Source organism: Oryza glaberrima, chromosome 9, assembly GCF_000147395.1.
Source record: "Oryza glaberrima chromosome 9, OglaRS2, whole genome shotgun sequence".
In the NCBI taxonomy this organism is placed as follows: Eukaryota; Viridiplantae; Streptophyta; class Magnoliopsida; order Poales; family Poaceae; genus Oryza; species Oryza glaberrima.
The window spans coordinates 1,385,817-1,411,916 of NC_068334.1; the positions used below are offsets into that span (position 1 = coordinate 1,385,817).

Below are 26,100 nucleotides of genomic sequence, written 5' to 3' on the forward strand. Positions count from 1 at the left end.
GCGTGCAGTCGCGCTTGGAGTTCCCGGCACGCCTCCTCCCAGAGCAGTAGCTCCTCCACGCGACGGGCCACCAAAGCCTTCGCAGCGAGGGTGGTCCGGTCACGCTCGGTTGCGGCATTGTCGCGAAGACGAAGGGAGGACTCCGCCTCCGCCGCCGTTCTCTCATGGGCGGCCAAGGTGGTCTCCCGCTGGTCTAGCGAACGTGCCCGCTCCTCCAGCGCCTAAGCCCGTCCCTCCAGCTCCCGGGCTCACAGCGCCTGCTCCCGGCTGCGCGCGTCCTGTTCGCGCTGGTTTCGATCGAGGACCTTGATTCACCGACAAATCGTGGCCTCAAACTCCTGCGCGGAGCTGGCGCGCTCGTCCAAGGCCTTGCGCTCGGATTCGAGCGCCACCGTCCGAGCCCGTGGGGGAGAAGGCGGTCGAGATTTGGACATCCTTCACTTCCCTTTCGGGTCGCTGGCCAAATCTCCCCCGGGCCCACAACTTGGACGGGCACCCTAGAGCCGCCGCCCCCGCCGGAGCCGCCGATCCGACCGCCACCTGCAGTCGTGCCGCTGCTGCCCGCGCCATCGCGACCACATCCGGCGCCGCTCCGGCAGGACCGACCCCTGCCGGCGACGACGGCCGACATCACAGCCAGGATACTCTCCCGGTCGCGGTCGCTGCAGAGGGGGAGGATCCCGTCTGGAATCAGTGTTTGCTCGGCGGTGCTCAGGCCCAGCACCCGCCAGATCACCATCTTCGCGTCCTCCTCACCCCAGTCCCAGCGCTCGCCCACATGGGTGCGCATGGGGTCATTGGGCCCGGTGTACTCCCATGCGCCACGGGACCGCTCTTGGAGGGGCGTGATGTGGCGACGCAAGTAGTCACCGAAAACCATCGCCCCCGTTAGGCCCTGGTTTCGCAGGCCCCTGAGTCGGTCCCGCACGACGTCGTACTCCTCTCCCAGATCCGAAACCGCCAACCATGCGGCGGATCACTCGGGGGGGCCGGTAGGGAGCCGGAGTCGCGGATGGTCTGGCAGCGCGGTGTAGAACCAATCCTTCTTCCAGTCCTCCCACTTCTTGTGGAGGTGGCTCTCAATGTATTGCCCCGCCGTCCCTGGCCGGGGCTGGAGATAGCATCCTCCCACCACCGCGTCCTGCTGCAGCTGTGGGACGAAGAAGTGCTGGAACAGCCGCATCGTCGGCCGTACCCCGACGAACATCTCGCACAAATGCACAAAGATGGGCAGCGTCATTACAGCGTTGGGTGCGAGATGCAAGGTGTGGATCTCGTAAAAATCCAAAACCTCATGAAAGAACCTGGAGAATGGCGGGATCAACCCCGCCATGGCGAAGGACAGGAGGTGCACGGACCGGTCTGGGTAGCGCGGCCGTGGCCACGACTCCCCCGCCCTCACGGCAGCGTCCTCCGGCATGATTTTGCGAGGAGGCTAAGGTGCCTCTCCGCCGTGATGCGCGATGCCGGAAGCATGGCATCGCCAGCGTCTTGACCCATGATGACCGGTGGTGACGCGACGAGGAGCTCGGTGTGCGGAGTAGCGTGGAGCGGCAAGAGTGTTAGGGCTTGGGAAGCGAGTGTGCGAGTGAGTAGTCGGCGAGAGGAGGGAGGCGAAATCTCCGCCTCCCTATCCTTTTATCCCTGCCTCACTCACGCTCGCCTCCTCGTTTCACGCCCCCACGATCGCCCCTATGATTCTAGCGCCTGCGGTTGCCCCATCGTTTCCCATGTCCACTCATCACGCCGCCCACTGAATTCGCGCCCCGCGTTTAGTGCGCCTGTCAGCGGCACACTCGGCATAGGGCGTACAACGTTCACGGGCGCAAGCTAAGTGAGCTCGCCGTCCATCCCATCGCGTGCATGGCAGGCGAGGGAGTCGAGGCGTGGTCTAGCTGACCCCCCCCATTTTCGTGCCCCAAGCGTCCCCGTCATCAGCGCAGTTGGTGGCGGTCAAATCACCATTATGGCTAATGCGCCAGCCTGGCAGCTCGGCCGCGTCTGCTTAGATTCCCCGCCGGGCCCAGAACCGCAGCTTGGGAAGTCGTGAGACGCCACGTCAGACTGTCCACAAGGGGCCAATGCTCGACGTGGTGCCGGGGGCTACTGTCGGAGATATAGGCCTGGGGGTATGCGGAGTGAGGGGAATTTACCTTCCCATCCTCCCGCGTGGACCTACAGCTTGGCCCTACCCCCGCACCTCGCGAATCGCGGGAGCACCTGGGGGGCCTCGGGGTGCCACGTCATGACCCTCGGACCCTTGCACCATTTTGCCCAGAGGCCCCCGCCCAGCTACCATGTGGCGGGGGGGAGCAAGCGGGGAAGGGACCCAGGCTGTACCACTATCAATGCGTGCGGCGCCCCAACTGCCCCTCACCACATTAAATGCGGTAGGGGCAGATGTGCGGTGCCTCCCGACTGACGCACGGCAGTCAGAAATGACCGGTCTGTGATCGGCCTGTCACCGGTCACACCTGATAGGACGGACAACCGTGCCCCCACGTCTTCTCTGTCCCCGACAAAGTGGAGGTAGGTATGACCCGTCCCGTCAGAGGCATGATTCGGAGCTCCCTCCACGAGAAGGACGGTCGCCACAAGTCTTCAGCCATTTATGAGGGAATGACAGGACTGTCCCCCGTGTCAGGTGGGAGACGACGCTGGGTCCCGCTCAAGGACGAGCTGAGGCTTAGCTTTCGGACGAAGGCACGGATCGAGGTCCGGTCAAGATAGGGTGGGTCCTCGCTCGATAGAAGAGTAGGTTGAGGCGGTGCATGTGGTATCCCCTTTAGATATAAAAGGAGGACCTTGCCCACCGAGAAAGGGGACGAGACGGAATAGACCTAAGGTCTTGGAAGAGAAGGCAGGCGAGCTCTCCGGAGTTTTGGAACCTTTGTAACACTCATCCATAAATCCCACACACAGGAGTAGGGTGTTACGCTTGATAGTGGCCCGAACCTGTATAATCCCGGTGCCCATGTGCGTTTTAGCAGGGTTTAGGGTGGATACATTATCTCCCGAAGCGAGCCTCTTCCCCCGGCCAAACTCACGAAAGGGGGGTCTCACGATCTCCCGCTAGAGAGGGTCACTCCTCGATAGCGACCATGCGGGTTGGGGATGACTGCGTGAAGAAGACGGCGGCGCAGAACCTCCGACGCAAGTTCAATCTGGCAACGTTCAACGATGGCGAGGCCATTGAAGACTTTCGTGCTACACTTCAACGGCATGGCCACGACTCTAGCTACTTTGGGTGAAAAGCTAGAGGAGAGCACGATCGTCAACAAGATCATCCGCAGCGTGCCAAAACATCTCAAGCATATCGTGGTCGTGATCACAACTTTGCTCGATGTGTCGATGCTCACCGTTGAGGGCCTTACCGGGCGGCTCCGGGCAGTGGAAGATGCAGACGAGGAGCCACCAGCGTCGCTGTACCTAACGGAGGAGCAATGGGACGCACGACGCAAGAAGCTGGAAGCAGAGAACCACTCTGGCAACGGCTCCAACGGCGGCACAGGGCAAGGTGGAGGAGGAAAACACAGTTGTGGGCGTGGTCATGGCAATGGAAAAGGCTCATCATCAAGTGGGCCATCCAACTCTAGCAAGTGCACATGCAACGAGTGTAGGCGGTTTGGTGTCACACCCTAAAAATCTCAAATGTATAAATTGTTGTTTAATTGGAATTATTAGAATTTATTTTAAAAACCTAGAAGAGAAGATCTAATTTTAAATAATAAATTCCAATATAAAATGGGGCCAGATAAAATTTCATTAAATACTTTGCTTAATTTTATAATTCCTAGATTTTTCTGGGATTTATTTGAGCTAAGGAAGTATTTTTAATAAATGGAATTGCATTTCATGAATAATTTAAATTGAAAAAGGTTTTTAAAATTCTCTTTTGGCTTTGGGCCGAAAGTCGGCCCAAAACCCTCTCTCTCTCTCTCTGGCCCAAGCCGGCCCAGTCCGCTCGCTGACAGGTGGGGCCCACCTGTCGGACTCTTCGTCTTCCTCGCGCCGCCGCCGCCCGAAACCCTAGCGCCGTGCCGCCGCCGTCTCCTTCCAAATCCGGCCGTGCCTTTCCTTCTCCGGTGAAATCAATAGAGGGGAAATGATCTTCGGGATCTCCTCTACCTTTTCCCTTTTGGAACTTCATCTAAATCGCTTTGGAAATTCGTGGATTCGATCTCGAATCGGATTCATCTCTCTCCTCCGAACCCTAGACTTTCCTTCTCGTCGCCGGTCGCCGTGGGCCTTCGCCGCCGCCTTCTTGCCTCTTTAAAAGGATCCCCGGTGTCTCCGCTACCCGTCGCCACCCTCGCCTTCGCCTCTCGTCGCTGGTAGAGCCCTAGCACCGTGTAGCTTAGCGCCGCCGTCGCCGCCGTCGCTCCAGCCGTGCGCCGCCGTCGCTCCGGTTGTCGCCGTCGCTCGGGAAGGCCGCCGTCGTGATCGCCAAGCCGTCGCCGACCTCGTCCGCCCCTCCATCGTCGCCGTAGACCGTCGGAGCACCGTCGCCGTCGTCAAGCCGAAGGTCGCCGCCGCTTCTTTTTCGCCGCCGTCGCCGTCCGTTGTTCTTCCGCCGCTTCTTTGGTCACCGGTGAGTTCGCCGTGCCGTCCGCTACCCGTAGGTGCCCTCCGTTCGCGTCGTCACGCCGTCGTTCGCCGGCGAGCTTGCGCGCCCGAGCCGCCGCCGGAGATGACGTCATCGCCGACGTCATCGATGCCGTCCGCCGTGGTCCGGCTGTGGACCGGTCGATCTCGGCCGTTCGTTTTGGATGGATCGATCTCGGTCGTCCGTTCCTGTGAACCGCCGCCGTGCACCCGGTCCATCGCAAACCCTAGCCGCTGACGCAATAAATCCTCTTTCCCTTTTAAAAAATAATTCATTATTGCGTCATAATTCAATTAAAATTCATGTAAGTGTTTTAATCCGATTTAATCTTTAAAAATTCATAACTAATTCATCTTAGCTCGGATTTAGTTGGTTCAAGTCTCTAAATTTTTCTAAAATTGAGATCTACATGTTAAAAATATCCACATGTACTGTTCATGCTTGTTTATGTGCTGTTTGGGTGATTTTGCTCTTTCCTCTTTAGATTCCGACGTTTCCGGAGAGTCCGTTTTCGCAGGAGAAGAATTTGAAGAGTTCCAAGGCCAGCAAGGCAAGTCACACAGATCCCAAACAACCCTTTGAGCATGTTGATCCTGTTTAAAGCTATTATTTCTATTCAATTATTGCATTTATTTTCGAATGTCATTGGGTGGAATTAACCTATTGTTTGTTATAGCCCTTTCGTTCTTGATTACTTTATTCCTTGATACCTCGGGTTATTATAACTTGACTAGTTGGGCTTTATATATTGGTTCAGCTAGATATTAGTTATGATTGCTTAGCCATGCTTAGAAACATTAGCATTGGGATAACTTATGACTCACTATTATTTAATGATGGCTTAATGATAGCTCATGATGGTTAATCATGATTGGTTAAGTAATTAAGTTGCCAACTAAAACCTGATAATGGTGGGTTGTGAGCACATGGTTTTGATGGTCGTGCTCATGACAATTAAGGACAGGTTCACGAGTTTCGGTTGTGAAACATTAATCGTGCCAACCACAAGCCAGCGTGGGCAACGGCTTTACCTTTTGTATAGCATGGTTCATTGCGGGGCACCAGACTGAGAAGTGGCGGAGATAAGCCCACGGGGGTCGCTGGGGAGTCCATGCCTTGTTTATAAGGGGGTGATTATGATCCATGAACGGTGCGCTGTGGTGGATTGTGTTGTGCGAGGGGTACTGTCACAGCTCCTTTCTGAGGTACCGTGGTGGTATCAAGGCGCATGGTGACATGTCGTGGGGCTGTGTCTTGTGGGTACAGTGGTACATCTCTGGTCAGAGTAAAACTATTCGAATAGCCATGCCCGCGGTTATGGGCGGGTCTAACAATGTCTTTCGTGATTAGTTTCACACTTCTCATCATAATAAAAGATGCTATGACTGGTAATAATTTGATTAGCTCCTGGTTTGGAATGGTATATTCCTGGTTTGGAGATAGAACTGTGCAGCCGGGATGGTTGTTCAGATTGGTTGGGCCTATGCAACAGGGTATGTTGTATAGCGTTGGATTAATATTGTTTAATTATTGTTTAACTGTTTTATTAAATTCTGAAATGTTTATTAAATGCTGTTTATGCAAATGAAACCCTATTATGTCATCCTTTGTTATCCTGTGCACTTGCATATTTGCTGCGTGGCTTGCTGAGTATGTCATATACTCACCTTGCAATCATTCATCAGAGGAGGAGTTCAACAGTGATGCTGATGGTGTGGAGGATTAGGGGTAGCCCTGGTCAAGCTGCCTGTGGAGTGGAGTCGTCTGCGCTGTTTATTTTATTTTCCGCTGCTTAGACCTTTATTGATTGAGAGGAACTATCTACCTCTGTAATGACATTTTATTCGCTTATTAATTAGAGTAATAATTGTACTCTATTATCAATTTGTTTTATTGTGTGCCTCGGCTGATTCCTGGACGAGGGTTCACACACATGTAAGCGTTTGGAATTTTGGATAGAAATTCCGGGCGTGACATTTGGCAAGTTGGGCCTTTGGGCTCGCGAGTGCCACTCGAAGCCCAAGAAAGAAGTGGCCCATGTCGTCCAGGAGGAAGGGGAGGCCGCGCTGCTTCTCCTGAAATCGTCGCCAACTCTATCCCCTTCTCCTGCGGTGGCGGTATCCCTGCAAGACATGAGCGCGTCGGCGCTGCCCGCACCAGTGGTAACATCGCCCCTTGGAGTTCCCCAGCGCAACTCGTCGGTGATTCCGCTCCTGTAGGCCAACCTAGTGATGCGGAGGGCAGAACAGGAACTCGGTGGTGTCGACGGGATCCGGCGGACCTGAGGCGACGACGGTGGCATCTGGCACCTAGATCCTGCTCGGGGAAGAAAAGGTGCTTGCCCACTTGGATGAGGAGAAGGAGCGCGATGCAGAGACATGGATCCTGGACACTGGAGCCAACAACCACATGTCGGGATCTGTTAGCGGCTGTTAAGTGCTAAATTCATACGGCTAATACCTGCATAAAACTCAGATAATAAGACATCCAACATAGTGATAGGATTTATTTCTAACATATTCCACAAGTGTTGGTGTTTATTTGATGCAGGTCATAAACCACCAAAGTTGGGAGGAAAATCAGACTAAAGTGAAGAAAGAACCCATCCATACAAGAGATGGGCTTTAGAATACATCAAAATACTAGAGAATCAGCCCAAAATTGCAAGAAACAGATAACTAGAGCGAGAAGCATCCACAGGCCAAATTCTGGGCCTGTTGGGCCATGTCAGGGTTCGGCCGAACCCATATCTCCACCATTGATCTCGTGGTTTGGCGTGGACGTCCCAGATACATTCTTGATGACGGTTGGAGGGCACTTTGGACATTTTCCGTTCCAGAACTGTCATTACCTGCCTATTTAAGAGCTTCACTCCTTCACTCTCAACACATATTTCCAAGCTTGAGCTGAATTATAAGAGGCTCTATTGTACTATTTTGTATACTAGAATTAGGAAGAGAGTAGAGTAGAAGAAGTCGGAGGAATTCCGGAGTTATCGGTAATTCTCTCCTGTTTCTTTTATTCTGTTAATTACTCTGCTTTCAATATAATTATCTTTCTGAGTAATTTAGATTTACTTGTGAGAATTACCTCTTGGTTAGTTCCTAATCATCATACGAGATTATTGTTTGCTATAATCAACTAAAATATAGTGATTGCTTTAGTGAGTTATAAACACTAGAGTATATATTAATTGCTTAGACGTGGTGTTTAGGTAATCAATATCCAGTAATTGCTGCGTATCCCACAGTACGTTTGAGGTGGGTGTAGAGGTGGCACTTAAGTCCTCCCTATCCGGGTACGTAGTAGAGTGACATTTGGGAACAATGTTGCTAGTGCCTGAAGTATTGCATTAGGATTAAAATTAAGCTTTTCGTAGACACTGTTTCTCACTAGGAAATCTTCTCTATCCTTTGCCCACCTTAGCTTAGTGTCCTTGGGTGAACCTGATAAGGAAGTAATACCTGTTTCCTGTGGAAATCGATACCTGAGAATACTCCTGGGTGAAGTGCTACATCGGTATCTTCCGTGCGCTTGCGGATTTTATCTGTAATGTTAAGAAATACCAATAGGATCCCGAGCGGCGTTCGCGAAGCTGGACACGGCGGTGCTTGGGCCGGTGCGCTTCGGCGACGACTCGATGGCACGGATCGAGGGCCGCGGGACCATCGTGTTTGTGTGCAAGAATGGAGAGCTCCGATTGTTCTCTGACATCTACTATATCCCACGATTGACGACGAACATGTGAGCGTCGGGTAGCTCGATGAGGCCCGGTGCAAGGTCAACATCGATGACGGCGTGATGTGGATTCGGGAGCCCTACCAACGGTTGCTGGCAAAGGTAAAGCGCACGGCAAACTAGCTATACATGCTCCACATCAAGTTGGCACAGCCGTCATGCCTGGCGCTGCATGGGCATGGTGACGAGGTGGCATGGCGCTGGCATGAGCGCTTCGGAGACGTCAACATGGCAACGCTACGGAAGCTAGCCTGGGAGGAGCTGGTGCAGGGATCGCTGGAGATCGGGCAGCTCGAGCAGCTGTGCGAGGCGTGCCAAGCCAGGAAACAACGACTTACCTTGTTTCCTATGCAGGCTGAGTACCGTGCACGACAGCTGTTGGAGCTGGTGCACGGCGACCTATGAGGTCCAATCACGCCGGCGACGCCAAGGGGGAACAAGTATTTCCTGCTGTTGGTGGACGACCTTAGCCGATACATGTGGGTAGCCGCGATTCCTTCAAAGGATTGTGTAGCGGCTGCCGTCAAGGACACCTAGGCGTGTGCAGAAGGCGAATCCGGACGAAAGCTCAAGGGACTCCTTACTGATCGCGGAGGTGAATTCACCTCGATTGAGTTCGTGGAGTACTGTGTAGCTGAAGGCGTACATCTAAAGTGGCTATGGGAGTGGTACATGAAGGAATTTGTGGAACTCATCAATCGGTTGCTTAGGAGAGCAGGGTTCTTTTGGCCGAGGATGATTGAAGATTGCTTCAAATATTATAGGGGATGCGAAACATGTCAACGATTCGGCAATGTTCAATTGGCGCCCGCCGTCGTGTTGAATCCTATCATCAAACCAAGGCCATTCCGAGGTTGGGCTTTGGATTTCATTGGTCAAATTTATCCTCCGTCATCAAAGGGGCATAGGTTCGTGCTAGTTGCAATGGATTACTTCACCAAGTGGACCAAAGCCATGCCGCTCAAGAATTTGACTCATACGGAGGTAATTGACTTTATTTGGAAGCATATTATCTATAGATTAGTTATTCCGCAAACATTGACTACAGATCAAGGAGCTTCTTTTATGTCTAAGGAAGTGAAGAGTTTTACCGAATCTTATGGTATTAAATTGTTGAGTTCTTCTCCTTACTACGCTCAGGCTAATGGATAAGCCGAGTCCAGTAATAAGACGTTGTTGAAATTAGTCAAAAAGAAGATTGAGAAACACCCAAAGAAGTGGCATGAAGTGCTTTCTGAGGCATTGTGGGCACATAGGATATCTAAACATGGCGCCACTAAAGTCACTCCTTTTGAGTTGATTTATGGTCAAGAAGCCATTTTGCCAGTTGAGGTGAATCTTGGCTCTCTTCGGTATATCAAGCAAGATGATTTATCAAGTGAAGACTACAAGACCTTGCTGGGAGACAATCTTGATGAAGTCATCGACAAGCGCTTGAAGGCTTTGGAAGAGATAGAGAAAGAGAAGAAGAGGGTGGCCAAGGCATACAATAAAAGGGTGAAAGCAAAGTTGTTTCAAGTTGGAGACTTGGTTTGAAAAACAATTTTGCCTTTGGTTCCTCGATCCAGAGAGTTCGGTAAGTGGTCTCCTAGTTGGGAGGGTCCTTATTGGGTATGCGGCATTGTTCGGGGGAACATGTATTTTTTGAAGACACTTCAAGGAGAGCGTTTTCAGCGAGCAATCAATGGGAAATACTTGAAGAAATACTTCCCGAGCGTTTGGCAAGATGCTTAGGAAGTCCTATGGCCGGTAATTGGATTATCACCCTAAGACCAAAAGATGTTCTATGCTTTTAGATTCACGTTGTTCATCAAAAAGGTAGGGGGGCATGTGTTTACACTCAAATTTGGCACCAAGGAATAAAATAGGGAAAGTTGCCAAAGTTTGGAAGTCTACTGGTGTTTTCCTCTGGAGGATGGTCTGACCGCCGTGTATAGGCCGGTCAGACCACGGCTTGAACTCTGGTCAGACAAGTGGTGTGTGGTCGGTCTAACCGGCAGAGTCCAAGTCCGGTACTGTTTCGTCGGGTCACGAGGTTTCCTTGCTCGAGAAGGCATATTTCGGGTTTCCTTTGGATTCTGTCCCGAGTTAGACATGGAGGAGGGCCTGTAGAGGGCAAGACCAACCCATATTTAAGGGACATGGCCGGTTCATTGTAAAAATCAATCAACTATCAATCAATCGAATCGTTCTTTTACTTTTGCTTCTAGTTCTAGTTTAGTTTGTCCATCTTTGTCGATTTGCGCCGTAACTCGTCCGACGCCGCTGCGAGATTGTGACACCTCTTTGTAGGTTTGTCCTGAAAACCTTCCCACGAGACGAGTAGCTATCCATCGTTCTACCTAGAATCGGCTCCGCTAGCCGGTTTAGTTATCAAAAGTCATCTTGGTTTAGCTTTGGCTAGATTGAGGTGGTTGGCGACTCTGAGATCACCGCAAGGCGTTTAGGTGCTGCGATCGTGCTTGTCAACTTGTCACAAAAAGTTGCCAACAACTGCGCCCTACAGCTCGCAGCAGAATGGCGTCGTCGAGCGCCGAAACGACATGGTGGTGGCGACGACAAGGAGCATGCTCAAGTTGAAGGGACTGCCCGGATGGTTCTAGGGAGAGGCGGTAAGCACAGCTGTGTATGTGCTGAACAGGTGTCCGACGAAGAGCGTGGACGGCATGATCCCATTCGAGACGTGGCACGGGAAGAAGCCGGCAGTACACCACCTGCAGATGTTCGGCTGCATCATCTACGTCCGGAACACAACGCCGCACCTGACGAAGCTCGAGGATCGTGGCCGCAAGATGATCTTCGTCGGCTACGAGTGTGGGTCTAAGGCATACTGCGCCTACGATCCTGTCACAAAGCGTGTTCATGTGATGCGCGACGTGGTGTTCGACGAGCAAGTCCAGTGGGACTGGGGCACTAGCAGCGATGATGGAGAGTGGGGTGGTGGCGACAACATCTTCATGGTGGAGTACTCCACTATGGAGCTGACAGCCTCAGTGGTTTATGGTGCCACTGCAGAGCCGGGGGAGTAGTTGCCGCATCCTAGCGGGGCTGGTGGCGAGGAGCCGATGTCAGGTGAGCAATCACCGCATCTCGGTGGGGATCGCGACACGGAGCTGGAAACCGGCTCACCAGCAGGCATCGACAATGACTACCTGGATGCTGACCACGATGATGACGCCCTACTCTGGTTCTGCAGCATCAATGACATCATCGGGCCGGCCTCGCCATGTGGCTTCGCACCATGTGCATTGGTGGGGGAGGAGCTATACGCGGTGAGCTCTGATGAGCTTGCCTTGTTCGACGAGGCGGAGCGATTGATGGCGAAGATGGAAGCGATTGAAGACAATAAGACTTGGTCGCTAGCGGATCTTCCACCTGGTCAATGTGCGATCGGGTTGAAATGGGTGTTCATGGTGAAGAGGGATGAGCATGGAGCAGTGTGCAAGCACAAGGCGTGTCTCGTGGTGAAGGGCTATGCGCAACGGCAAGGCATCGACTACAAGGGCTATGCGCAACGGCAAGGCATCGACTACGACGAGTTGTTTGCTCCGATGGCGCGGTTGGACTCGGTGCACCTGCTCATCGCCCTCGCGGCGCACAAGGGGTGGGAGCTGGACCATATGGATGTCAAGTATGCGTTCCTCAATGGGGACCTGCAGGAAGAGTTCTATGTGGAGCAGCTGGCCGGGTTCGTCATCGCCGACAAGGAGCACAAGGTGCTCAAGCTACGGAAGGCGTTGTACGGGCTGCATCAAGCACCACGCGCCTGGAACGCGAAGCTGGACAACACACTGCAGTCACTCGGTTTCAAGAGGAGTCCATCGGAGCACGCCATCTATGTCAGGTGGAACGGCAACGCACAGCTGGTGGTCGGGGTCTACGTCGACGACCTCATGATCACTGGCTCCAACTACGACGACATCAGGCAATTCAAGAAGGAGATGGCTGCTGCATTCAAGATGAGCAATCTCGGTCAACTTCACTACTACCTGTGCATTGAGGTGAAGTAGAGCGCAAGTGGAATTTTGCTCAGCCAAGGAGCTTATGCTGCCAAGATCCTGGAGAAGAGTGGCATGGAAGGGTGCAATCAATGTCAAGTGCCCATGGAGACACGGTTAAAGCGGAGCAAGTTCAGCTCGGAGCCGTCGGTCGACGCGACGGCATATAGAAGCATCGTCAGGAGCCTGAGGTACCTGGTTAACACCTATCCTGATCTTGCTTTTGCTGTTGGGTATGCTAGCCGGTTCTTGGAAGATCCACGAGAGGACCATCTCGTTGCTGTGAAGCACATCCTACACTACATGGCGGGAACCAAGAATTTGGGAGTTTGGTTCAGCAGGAAGGTGGAAAAGGAGGCATACCTGAGGGGGTTCAGTGAAAGCGGTTATGCTGGTGATGTCGATGCTAGGAAGAGCATGACTGGGGTGATTTTCTTCCTCGGCAGCAGCCCAATCACTTGGCAATCCATGAAGCAGAAGGTGGTGGTGCAGTCAAGCTGTGAGGCGGAATACATAGCAGCTGCAAATGCTGCTTGTCAGGCATTGTGGCTTGCTCGTGTGCTGGCAGAAGTGCAAGGATCGACACCGAGAGCGCCAATGCTAAGGGTGGACAACAAGTCTGCCATTTCCTTGACCAAAAATCCAGTACTCCATGGACAGAGTAAGCACATTCAAGTGAAGTGTCGCGTCCCAAATCGACCCTAAAATACATCCTCTAAATCATGCCTAGAATGATTAAAATGCTTGTGAAAGCCTTCAAAAATTAAAATGTGCAAAGTTAAAAGTCAAATAGGGCTTGGAGGATTTTTGTATATTTCCTAAAAGCCTAAAATGTGTAAATAAATTTTAGTGGAATTTTCAGAGCATAAATAATAATTATTAAGAAATAAACAAAGTTAAAAAGGTTTTATAAAAAGAAAACCCTAAAAATCACCCTCTCCCCTCTGATGGGCCGAATTCGGCCCATCTCCCTCCCCATCTCTCCTCTCCCCCGCGGCCCACTCGGCCCTCCCCGCGCGCGCGCCGCTGACGGGCGGGCCCGCCCGCCACCCTCGCTGACGGGTGGGGCCCACCCGTCATCCCCTTCCTCCCGCCGCTCCCGCCGCCTCCCCGCGCCCTAGCGCCGCCGCCGCCGCGAATCCCGCCGCCTCCCGCCGTCCCCGCAAGCAATAAAGTGGGGGGAATCACTCCCCGTGATCCCCTCTCCCTTTCCCCCCATTTTTCCCTCTCTCTCTCGCGTTCAAACGGGCGGATTTGCCCCCGCAAATCTCGCCGGCGCCATTGATGGCGGCCGGACCTCCCGCGCCGGTTTCCTTCCCCTCCGGCCACCCTCTCTCACTCCCAACCCTATATAAACCCTCCCCGAGCTCCCCACCACCGTTTCCGCCACTCACCGCCCTCTCTCCTCGCCGGAATCGAGCTCGCGCCGTCGCTCTCTCTCTCCGCCGTCGCCGCCGAGCTCCGGTCCGCCGCCGCCGTCGCCCCGGACCACCTCCCATCTCGGCGCCGCCTCCTTCGGCCTCGCCGCATCCTCGCCGACCTCGTCCACCCCTCCGTTTCGCTCGCCGACCGCCGGAGCGCCGTCGACCCCGTCCACCCGAGCCGCGCCGCCGCCTTCCTCCGCTCCGGTTGCCGTTTCCGTCGTCGCCGTCGACCCGGGGTGAGCCATGGACCGCCGCTTCGTTTCCCCCTTTCCCTCCCCTCTCTCGGCCGCCGCTCCGCCATGCCTATGGCCGCCGCCGGCGACCATAGGGGTGCGGGCGCGCCGCCTCCCGCCGGCCGCGCCGACGTGGCCGCCCCCGGGCGCCCCTAGCGGCTGCCGTGTGGGGCCCGGCCGTCAGCCGCCCGCGCCCTCGGGTGCGGCTGACGCGTGGGGCCCACGGCGCCAGCCGGTGTGAGCCGGGTGCACCCGGTCCACCGTGGACCGTGAGGCTGCCGCGTGGGTCCCACTCCCGTGGACCCGGTCCGCGCGCCCTCTCTCCCGGCTGACGCAATAAATATATTTTTAAATTAAAATTTAAATGAAGAAATTCGTAAATATTCATTTAAAGAGCATATAAACTTCAAATGGCCATAACTTGGCCATTTGAACTCGGAATTGGACCGTTCAACTCTCTAATTTTTCCTTAAGAAGTCAAGAACCCATTTTTGTGCTTTGTTCCTGCTTGTTATATGGAGTTTATTAGAGTAAAAGCCCTTTTATTTTTCCGTTGGTCGTGTAGACGCTGCAGCTTCGGAGGATCCGCTCTTCGTGGAGGTCGAAGCCGACGTTTGGGAAAGCGAGCAAGGCAAGTCACATCATCCTTGAACATATTGAATCCCAGTTTATAAAGTTATTTTGATTTAAATTATTGCATTACCGCTTTATTTAAAATTCCCGCGTTATCACTGTTTTATTTAGCCATGCCTATTTACCTTTGTTATGAACTTATTATTGTTATTGTTATTATTATTACCTTGTTCACCCTAGGATAAACAAACCCCAACTAGTGGACATTTTATTCATGGTTCCACCAGTATGAAGTTAGGTAGATGCTTCGCTGTTTAATAGGACAACATAGGGTGGTTTTATAACTCTAGACTTTGGGAATATTCATATCACTTGGACACCATGGAATGGTTGGATTATTGTGGAATTGGATTCACACCTCTCCCTCTATTCAAAACCCTCAAAATGGTTTTAGGCTGGGCTCGGGGTGCATGGTTTTGATGGTAGCACCTCGGCCATATAAGGACCGGTCTTCGGGCCTCTGTTGCAAAGCACTACCGTACTTCCACATGTCTAATGGGTAAGGCTTAGTTTGTGGCTCAGTCTGGTTATAAACAAAAGTACACGGATGGAGATGGACGAAGTCGGGGGTCGATGGACATCTCTAGGACAAATGAAGGCTACACGAGCCGCGGCCCGGTAGTCGAGATGTCATGGCACAGGACCGGTGTCCTGCTGCTAGGGGCTCAGTCCTGCCTACCTGTCCCGGGGGTTCCGGCCGTAGGTGGGGTTGGGTCGGTACTCTTGTCTATGGCTAGGATGGGTTGGAAACTATGTCATGTCTTCCGTCCATATGCCGTGGTGGTATGTGGCACGTGGTTGCACGTGAGGAAGATGTGTCTTGTGGGCAAAGATGTACACCTCTGATCAGAGTATAATCTATTCGAATAGCCGCGCCCTCGGTTATGGGCAAGCCGAGCAATGTACCCAAGTTAGTGTTTTAATTCTTAAAACCTGCTTAACAACTAAAATGTGGAATGGTTGGCCTGGGTTGGCTTGGGACGAGCTGGGACCCAGGGTCGGGTTGCCAGTTCGGTCTGAATCATCGTAGGCCTTGGGTTAAGGCAGGTTCGTGTGGGTTCACGGCCTTGTTTAATAATATGAAATAGTTCTAGGATCGTGTTTTAAATTTAGCTTTGAGCAACTAAGGTTTTTTTTTAAATGCTGTTTATTGCAAAACCTAACCCCTATACTATAACTCCATTGTACTCCTTTGCACTTATGCTGCACTTGTGGGTGTGTCTTGTTGAGTACGGTGGTTGTACTCAGTCTTGCTCAATTTTTCCCAAACCCAGAAGAGGAGCCCCTGGATGATGAAGGCTTTGGTGTCTAGCTCGTGCCTGCTGTCAAGCGCCTGTGGTCGTCGCCTTAGTCTTCCGCTGTTTTCCGTTGTCTTTGAGTGTGCTGGGCTGTCGCTGCCCATGTAATAATTAACTATTTACGCTTCCGCTTATTAAACTCTGAATTGTATCAACTTCTGGTGTACCTTGCCTCCTGGGACAAGGAATAACACACGCACGTAAGGAACGCCCGTTGGGTTATTTCCGGTCGTGACAAGTTGGTATCAGAGCCTCCTTGACCCTAGGACGAGCCTTAGATCCCAAGCCTTAGCAATATTTTCGGAATAAAAATCCTCTTATTTGTGAAAATCCTTTAGTCTCTCTCTGTCTTGCTGCTTCATTTATCATCTAAAGCTGATCTCTAAAATATTTCCTCTCTTTTGTCCTTGCTTGTAGATGGCCGGCAGCATGAACCGTCGTGGCCTGGACCTGACCGGCTTTGTTCTGGAGCTGCGGGGCATGTGCGTTGTCCTGGGATATCCGCATGGAGTGGACTACCAGGGCAAGCAGCTCCCGGAGCAGGAGGGTGACGATGCCGAGCCCCACGCTGCTTGGGAGGTCGCTGCAGTGATCCTCATTGGCTCTCCCGAGAGGACTTCGTTGGCAGTCACTGCGGGAGGAGATTCCTTCTCCGCCGCTTGCCAGAACGCCGCACTCCTCGCCATCGGCACTCTTCACCAGCGCTACCCGGACGAGTTGCAGCACTCGCCCTACCGCTACCACCCTCGTCGCGGAGGAGCCCGCGACTACGCCACCTTTCGGGATGCTAGCTCGGAGGATGACGCTACCATCATGCACCTGGCGCGCATGGTGGAGGCGTACGACGCGGCTCGTATCGACTTCCATCATATGGTGCGCCGTGGGATGGTTGAGAACAACATGAAGATCCTGGAGCTGCGTCAGGAGAATCTGCAGCTGAAGAAGGACCTAGACGCGCTGGAGGCGCAGCTGTGTCAGCTCAAGGTCGCCTAGGGAGAGGTCTGCCGTCCCAAGCGCCACCGCGTCTGCCGCAGCCAGAAGATCACCGCCCGCAAGAGCACCTCCAGGCCTGAGCTTGTTCGTCAGTCCTTGGCATGGACCTGCTTTGTGGAGACCCCTCGTGCCGAGCCCGCGCCCGTGGTTCCTCAGGAGGGGGAAGCCTCCGGCGTTGGAAGCACGGAGGATGCGCTGATGCTCACCTTCCGCCCTGGCCCGTCGCAGAAGTAGACGAGCAGTTAGTAGGCTTGCGCGCGTGTTCTTTCTCGTTTGTCTTCCTGTTGGAGTCGTGTGGGGCATGGTTGTACCGGTGTGTGGTATGACTGTGTCGGAGCCTGTCTTCATTTTATTTGCTTAAGCAACTTGAACCTTAATGAACCCATTTCAATAGTAGTAATAAATTCAAGAATTATGGTAGTCGTGGGTGATTAGTTTTAATAGTCTGTTCTCTCTCTTGGCTGGTTCTGTATGGGATATTTCAGATGGTGACAACCAGGAGAAGTGCTGCTACCGGTGAAGGCAACCAACCCGAAGGCAGCAACCACAACAACCATGGCAGCCCACCTCCCCCTCCTCCCCCGCCTCCACCGCCACCACCAGACACCAACACCCTCCTCACCCAAATCCTCGCCCAGCAGGCCAACATGATGGCTGCTTTCCTCCACCACATCCAAAATCCACCACAGCATAATGCTTCACCTCCACCCCCAGCCCCGCAACACACTAAACTCGCCGAGTTCCTCCGCATCCGTCCGCCTACCTTCTCTAGCTCCAATAACCCCGTGGATGCTTTGGATTGGTTGCATGCCGTGGGGAAGAAGTTAGACACCGTGCAGTGCAACGATGAGGAGAAAGTCATCTTTGCCGCTCACCAACTGCAGGGGCCCGCATCTCTATGGTGGGACCACTTCCAGGCTACACAGCCAGAGGGGCAGCCTATTACTTGGGCCCGATTCACCGCCGCTTTCCGGAGGACCCATGTGCCCGCCGGAGTCATGGCCCTTAAGAAAAGGGAATTCCGGGAGTTGAAGCAAGGCAACCGCTCTGTGATGGAGTATTTGCATGAGTTTAACAACTTGGCCCGGTACGCTCCGGAGGATGTTCGGGAAGATGAGGAAAAGCAGGAGAAGTTCTTGGCAGGAATGGACCCTGAGCTATCGGTGCGTCTCGTTTCCGGGGACTATCCGGATTTCCAACGTCTGGTCGACAAGAGCATCCGCTTGGAAGCCAAGCACAAGGAACTGGAGTCGCACAAGCGTCGCTTGGCGAATTTCCGCAATCAACAGGGGACTAACCAAAGGGTCCGCTACACCAATCCCTATCCAGGGGGATCCTCCTCGCAGCAGCAGCAGCAGCAACCTCGCTCCGCGCCCCGACCTCAATTCGTGGTGCGCGTCCCACAGCTGCAGCAACAGCAGAGTCAGCAAGGTACCCGTGCACCCCGTCCTCCTGCGCCAGCTGTGTAGCCTGGTCAAGGCCGCAGAGACGCTCAAGGACAGCAGCGTCTGTGCTTCAACTGCTTCGAGCCCGGGCACTTTGCGGACAAATGCCCGAAGCCGCGGCGCCAGCAAGGCCAAGCGCCTCCCCGCCCCAACAACGGTGGTAAGGACGTCGCTCGGGGTCGTGTGAACCACGTGACTGCCGAGGATATGCTGACGACTCCGGACGTCATCGTTGGTACGTTCCTCATTCATTCCATTCCTGCTACCATTTTGTTCGACTCTGGAGGTTCCCACTCGTTTATATCTGTGCCTTTCGTGGGAAGAAATCAACTGGGGGTAGAACGGCTTAGAAACCCTCTGCTCATCACCACCCCTGGAGGGGATATGACAGCAAAGTATTATAGCCCAGCCGTCCCTATAGAAATCCAGGGAATCCCTTTTCCCTCGGATTTGATTCTTCTGGACACCAAGAACTTGGATGTGATCCTTGGGATGAATTGGTTGGCTCAATTCCAAGGTGTAGTGGATTGCGCAAGGCGCACTGTCACTCTGTACCGAGGGCCGGAACAACCAGTTGTGTTCTTTGCACCCCCAACCTCTGTTGGCAGTTCGGAACTTCATCAGATAGGACTGTCAGAAATCCCCATCGTCAGTGAATTCGGTGACGTGTTTCCGGAAGAACTACCCGGTATGCCGCCCAAGCGGGAGATCGAGTTCCGGATAGATCTTGCTCCAGGAGCAACCCCTCTGTACAAGCGGCCCTACCGTATGGCCGCGAATGAACTTGCCGAAGTCAAGAAGCAAGTGGAAGAGCTGAAGGAAAAGGGGTATATTCGGCCGAGCACTTCCCCCTGGGGTGCTCCCGTGATTTTTGTGGAAAAGAAGGACAAGACAAAGAGGATGTGTGTTGACTACCGAGGTCTCAATGAAGTCACTATCAAAAACAAGTACCCTCTTCCTCGGATCGATGATCTGTTCGACCAGCTCAAAGGTGCCACCGTCTTTTCTAAAATCGATCTTCGCTCCGGATATCACCAATTGCGTATTCGTGAAGAAGATATCCCGAAGACCGCATTCACCACGCGATATGGGCTGTATGAATTCACGGTGATGTCGTTCGGTCTAGCCAATGCTCCTGCCTTCTTCATGAACTTAATGAACAAAGTGTTCATGGAATACTTGGATAAGTTTGTTGTGGTCTTCATTGACGACATCCTGGTGTACTCACAATCAGAGGAAGACCATCAGAAGCATCTCCGTCTGGTGTTGGGAAAACTGCGGGAACATCAATTGTATGCCAAGCTTAGCAAGTGTGAGTTCTGGTTGTCCCAAGTCAAGTTCTTAGGGCACGTGATATCTGCTAAAGGAGTTGCTGTGGACCCCGAAACGGTGACCGCCGTCACCGATTGGAAGCAACCCAAGACGGTCACTCAAGTCCGCAGTTTTTTGGGTTTGGCCGGGTACTACCGGAGGTTCATCGAGAACTTCTTCAAAATCGCTCGACCCATGACACAATTGTTGAAGAAAGAAGAAAAATTTGTGTGGAGTCTGCAGTGTGAGAAAGCATTCCAAACTCTCAAAGAGAAGCTGGTTTCCTCGCCAGTATTAACTCTACCGGATACTCGTAAGGACTTCCTGGTGTACTGTGACGCTTCGCGCCAAGGTTTGGGGTGCGTATTAATGCAGGAAGGTCATGTGGTAGCCTATGCCTCACGCCAGCTGCGGCCTCATGAAGGCAACTACCCTACCCATGATTTGGAATTGGCCGCTGTGGTTCATGCTCTAAAGATCTGGCGGCACTACCTCATTGGAAATCGCTGTGAAATATATACTGACCATAAGAGTTTGAAATACATCTTCACTCAGTCGGATCTGAATCTTCGGCAGAGGAGATGGTTAGAACTCATCAAGGATTATGATGTGGGGATCCACTATCATCCTGGCAAGGCCAACGTAGTCGCCGACACTCTAAGTCGAAAAAGCCATTGCAACACTCTTGGCGTCCAAGGCATTCCACCGGAACTTAATCAACAGTTGGAAGCCCTGAACCTAAGCATAGTTGGTCGTGGATTCTTGGCCACATTGGAAGCCAATCCTACCTTGCTCGATCAAATCCGCGAGGCTCAGAAGAATGATCCGGATATGCATGGACTCCTCAAGAATATGAAACAGGGTAAAGCCGCTGGTTTCACAGAGGATGAACACGGAACCCTATGGAATGGAAATCGGGTATGCGTTCCAGACGTCAGAGGATGAACACGGAACCCTATGGAATGGAAATCGGGTATGCGTTCCAGACGTCAGGGAACTTAAACAGTTGATACTTCAGGAAGCTCACGAAAGTCCCTATTCCATCCATCCTGGCAGCACGAAGATGTACTTGGACTTGAAAGAGAAATATTGGTGGGTTAGTATGAAGCGGGAAATCGCAGAGTTCGTGGCCCTTTGTGATGTGTGCCAGCGTGTCAAAGCCGAGCACCAACGACCGGCCGGACTTCTCCAACCTCTACAAGTGCCAGAATGGAAATGGGATGAAATTGGGATGGATTTTATCACCGGACTTCCAAAAACCCAAGGCGGATATGATTCTATATGGGTAGTCGTGGATCGACTAACCAAGGTAGCACGGTTCATTCCCGTAAAGACCACCTATGGAGGGAACAAACTAGCTGAACTCTACTTCGCTAGGATCGTAAGTCTGCATGGCGTCCCCAAGAAAATTGTATCTGATCGGGGAAGCCAGTTCACCTCTCATTTCTGGAAGAAACTCCAAGAAGAGTTGGGAACCCGATTAAATTTCAGCACCGCGTACCACCCGCAGACAGATGGGCAGACCGAGCGTCTGAACCAGATCCTCGAAGATATGCTTCGCGCATGTGTCCTAGATTTTGGGAAGACATGGGATAAGAGTCTCCCCTACGCCGAGTTCTCCTATAATAACAGCTACCAAGCCAGCATACAGATGGCACCATACGAAGCGTTGTATGGCCGCAAATGCAGGACACCACTATTGTGGGACCAAGTCGGGGAAAGCCAAGTATTCGGGACCGATATCTTGAGAGAAGCTGAAGCGAAGGTCAGGACCATTCGGGAAAACCTAAAGGTGGCATAGTCTCGGCAGAAGAGTTATGCAGACAACCGACGCCGTGACCTGGAATTCGCAGTGGATGACTTTGTGTATCTCCGGGTAACGCCGTTGCGGGGTGTACACAGGTTTCAAGCGAAAGGGAAGCTCGCTCCTCGGTTCGTGGGTCCTTTCCGCATCATTGCTCGACGCGGAGAAGTTGCTTACCAATTGGAGCTGCCCGCTTCCTTGGGCAACGTGCATGATGTGTTCCATGTGTCGCAACTCAAGAAATGTCTTCGAGTGCCGACCGAGCAGGCCGACATAGAGCAGATTGAAGTTCGCGAAGACTTGACCTACGTGGAGAGACCAGTGAAAATCCTGGACACCATGGAGCGCAGGACCAGGAACCGGGTAATCCGTTTTTGCAAGGTCCAATGGAGCAACCACGCCGAGGAAGAAGCTACCTGGGAGCGTGAAGACGAGCTGAAGGCAGCCCATCCAGATCTCTTCGCTAGTTCTTCCGAATCTCGGGGTCGAGATTCCGTTTAAGGGGGGTAGGTTTGTCGCGTCCCAAATCGACCCTAAAATACATCCTCTAAATCATGCCTAGAATGATTAAAATGCTTGTGAAAGCCTTCAAAAATTAAAATGTGCAAAGTTAAAAGTCAAATAGGGCTTGGAGGATTTTTGTATATTTCCTAAAAGCCTAAAATGTGTAAATAAATTTTAGTGGAATTTTCAGAGCACAAATAATAATTATTAAGAAATAAACAAAGTTAAAAAGGTTTTATAAAAAGAAAACCCTAAAAATCACCCTCTCCCCTCTGATGGGCCGAATTCGGCCCATCTCCCTCCCCCTCTCTCCTCTCCCCCGCGGCCCACTCGGCCCTTCCCGCGCGCGCGCCGCTGACGGGCGGGCCCGCCCGCCACCCTCGCTGACGGGTGGGGCCCACCCATCATCCCCTTCCTCCCGCCGCTCCCGCCGCCTCCCCGCGCCCTAGCGCCGCCGCCGCCGCGAATCCCGCCGCCTCCCGCCGTCCCCGCAAGCAATAAAGTGGGGGGAATCACTCCCCGTGATCCCCTCTCCCTTTCCCCCCATTTTTCCCTCTCTCTCTCGCGTTCAAACGGGCGGATTTGCCCCTGCAAATCTCGCCGGCGCCATTGATGGCGGCCGGACCTCCCGCGCCGGTTTCCTTCCCCTCCGGCCGCCCTCTCTCACTCCCAACCCTATATAAACCCTCCCCGAGCTCCCCACCACCGTTTCCGCCACTCACCGCCCTCTCTCCTCGCCGGAATCAAGCTCGCGCCGTCGCTCTCTCTCTCCGCCGTCGCCGCCGAGCTCCGGTCCGCCGCCGCCGTCGCCCCGGACCACCTCCCATCTCGGCGCCGCCTCCTTCGGCCTCGCCGCATCCTCGCCGACCTCGTCCACCCCTCCGTTTCGCTCGCTGACCGCCGGAGCGCCGTTGACCCCGTCCACCCGAGCCGCGCCGCCGCCTTCCTCCGCTCCGGTTGCCGTTTCCGTCGTCGCCGTCGACCCAGGGTGAGCCATGGACCGCCGCTTCGTTTCCCCCTTTCCCTCCCCTCTCTCGGCCGCCGCTCCGCCATGCCTATGGCCGCCGCCGGCGACCATAGGGGTGCGGGCGCGCCGCCTCCCGCCGGCCGCGCCGACGTGGCCGCCCCCGGGCGCCCCTAGCGGCTGCCGCGTGGGGCCCGGCCGTCAGCCGCCCGCGCCCTCGGGTGCGGCTGACGCGTGGGGCCCACGGCGCCGGCCGGTGTGAGCCGGGTGCACCCGGTCCACCGTGGACCGTGAGGCTGCCGCGTGGGTCCCACTCCCGTGGACCCGGTCCGCGCGCCCTCTCTCCCGGCTGACGCAATAAATATATTTTTAAATTAAAATTTAAATGAAGAAATTCGTAAATATTCATTTAAAGAGCATATAAACTTCAAATGGCCATAACTTGGCCATTTGAACTCGGAATTGGACCGTTCAACTCTCTAATTTTTCCTTAAGAAGTCAAGAACCCATTTTTGTGCTTTGTTCCTGCTTGTTATATGGAGTTTATTAGAGTAAAAGCCCTTTTATTTTTCCGTTGGTCGTGTAGACGCTGCAGCTTCGGAGGATCCGCTCTTCATGGAGGTCGAAGCCGACGTTTGGGAAAGCGAGCAAGGCAAGTCACATCATCCTTGAACATATTGAATCCCAGTTTATAAAGTTATTTTGATTTAAATTATTGCATTACCGCTTTATTTAAAATTCCCGCGTTATCACTGTTTTATTTAGCCATGCCTATTTACCTTTGTTATGAACTTATTATTGTTATTGTTATTATTATTACCTTGTTCACCCTAGGATAAACAAAACCCCAACTAGTGGACATTTTATTCATGGTTCCACCAGTATGAAGTTAGGTAGATGCTTCGCTGTTTAATAGGACAACGTAGGGTGGTTTTATAACTCTAGACTTTGGGAATATTCATATCACTTGGACACCATGGAATGGTTGGATTATTGTGGAATTGGATTCACACCTCTCCCTCTATTCAAAACCCTCAAAATGGTTTTAGGCTGGGCTCGGGGTGCATGGTTTTGATGGTAGCACCTCGGCCATATAAGGACCGGTCTTCGGGCCTCTGTTGCAAAGCACTACCGTACTTCCACATGTCTAATGGGTAAGGCTTAGTTTGTGGCTCAGTCTGGTTATAAACAAAAGTACACGGATGGAGATGGACGAAGTCGGGGGTCGATGGACATCTCTAGGACAAATGAAGGCTACACGAGCCGCGGCCCGGTAGTCGAGATGTCATGGCACAGGACCGGTGTCCTGCTGCTAGGGGCTCAGTCCTGCCTACCTGTCCCGGGGGTTCCGGCCGTAGGTGGGGTTGGGTCGGTACTCTTGTCTATGGCTAGGATGGGTTGGAAACTATGTCATGTCTTCCGTCCATATGCCGTGGTGGTATGTGGCACGTGGTTGCACGTGAGGAAGATGTGTCTTGTGGGCAAAGATGTACACCTCTGATCAGAGTATAATCTATTCGAATAGCCGCGCCCTCGGTTATAGGCAAGCCGAGCAATGTACCCAAGTTAGTGTTTTAATTCTTAAAACCTGCTTAACAACTAAAATGTGGAATGGTTGGCCTGGGTTGGCTTGGGACGAGCTGAGACCCAGGGTCGGGTTGCCAGTTCGGTCTGAATCATCGTAGGCCTTGGGTTAAGGCAGGTTCGTGTGGGTTCACGGCCTTGTTTAATAATATGAAATAGTTCTAGGATCGTGTTTTAAATTTAGCTTTGAGCAACTAAGGTTTTTTTTTAAATGCTGTTTATTGCAAAACCTAACCCCTATACTATAACTCCATTGTACTCCTTTGCACTTATGCTGCACTTGTGGGTGTGTCTTGTTGAGTACGGTGGTTGTACTCAGTCTTGCTCAATTTTTCCCAAACCCAGAAGAGGAGCCCCTGGATGATGAAGGCTTTGGTGTCTAGCTCGTGCCTGCTGTCAAGCGCATGTGGTCGTCGCCTTAGTCTTCCGCTGTTTTCCGTTGTCTTTGAGTGTGCTGGGCCGTCGCTGCCCATGTAATAATTAACTATTTACGCTTCCGCTTATTAAACTCTGAATTGTATCAACTTCTGGTGTACCTTGCCTCCTGGGACAAGGAATAACACACGCACGTAAGGAACGCCCGTTGGGTTATTTCCGGTCGTGACATGAAGTATCATCTAGGTCGTGACATGAAGTATCATCTAGCCCGGGAGGCTGCAGAAAATGGAGGCTGCAGAAAATGGCCTGATCATTGTGGAGTTCATCAGGAGCGAAGAACAGCTGGGCGACATTCTGACGAAGCCGCTGGGCAAGACCAAGTTCCATGAGCTACGTTCAAAGATCGGCCTGATCAACATCAGTAGTGAGCACAACAAGTCTTAGGAGGAGATTGTTAAGAATAATCCTTGTGTGCTGATTAGTAGTAGCTCTATATGGTTAGTTGTGCATGTCTGCATGTTTTGGCCTAATTGGAGGCTATGGTTGCTTTCCTTGTAATAGCTTATTTTAAGCAATGGAATAGAGTCTGGAAAAGCTGTCAATTCAGCAGCACCAAAAAAGACCGTGTTCCTCTGTTCGCATGAGTTTTTTTTTTGTGTGTGTGTTGGCCGTGATCTCATCGGCGACGTGGTTTACATCGTCTCTCCGGCGTGATTATGACATAGAACACCACCTAAGGTTGGTACTACTGCAAACAATCGACAAATGGCTCACCGCTTGAATGGGAATCGACGACGGAGGGGCTAGGTCGGAGTCGGAGAAGGCGGTGGTCGATCTCCCTCCTCGCTGCATAGATCCGTGAGATTCTTGGGGCATTTTGTAGAAGACGATGAGGCAAAATCAGTGGCGCAGCAACTCAGCCGGATTCAGCTTAAGGCGACGGGAATGGCGACATGATCCCATGGCTGCGCGTTGACGACGGTGTGGCCACGCTCCAGAGCTCCCGTGGCGAGGTCGGTGTTCCTGGGGATCGGCTGCAAGAAACGGGGCGAAATCAGAGCAGAGGCTATGGCGTGCTGCGGTGAGTCGGGAACGAAAGAAAAATGGCGATGACGATGACCCATTGGGCGGCGGTTATGGAGTCATCCCGACGGCCAGCAAGAAGATGAAGGCGAGGAGAGCAAGGG

General features: G+C 52.9%; 1 protein-coding gene across 1 annotated transcript; it reads left to right on the forward strand.

The window, feature by feature from the left end:
* The first annotated feature begins 12,447 nt into the window (after positions 1 to 12,447).
* Positions 12,448 to 25,357, forward strand: LOC127784634 (secreted RxLR effector protein 161-like). Its single transcript, XM_052311979.1, has 2 exons — positions 12,448 to 12,882; positions 25,181 to 25,357. The coding sequence occupies exons 1-2, from the start codon at positions 12,448 to 12,450 to the stop codon at positions 25,355 to 25,357; spliced, it is 612 nt and encodes a 203-aa protein (XP_052167939.1).
* The last annotated feature ends 743 nt before the right edge of the window (positions 25,358 to 26,100 follow it).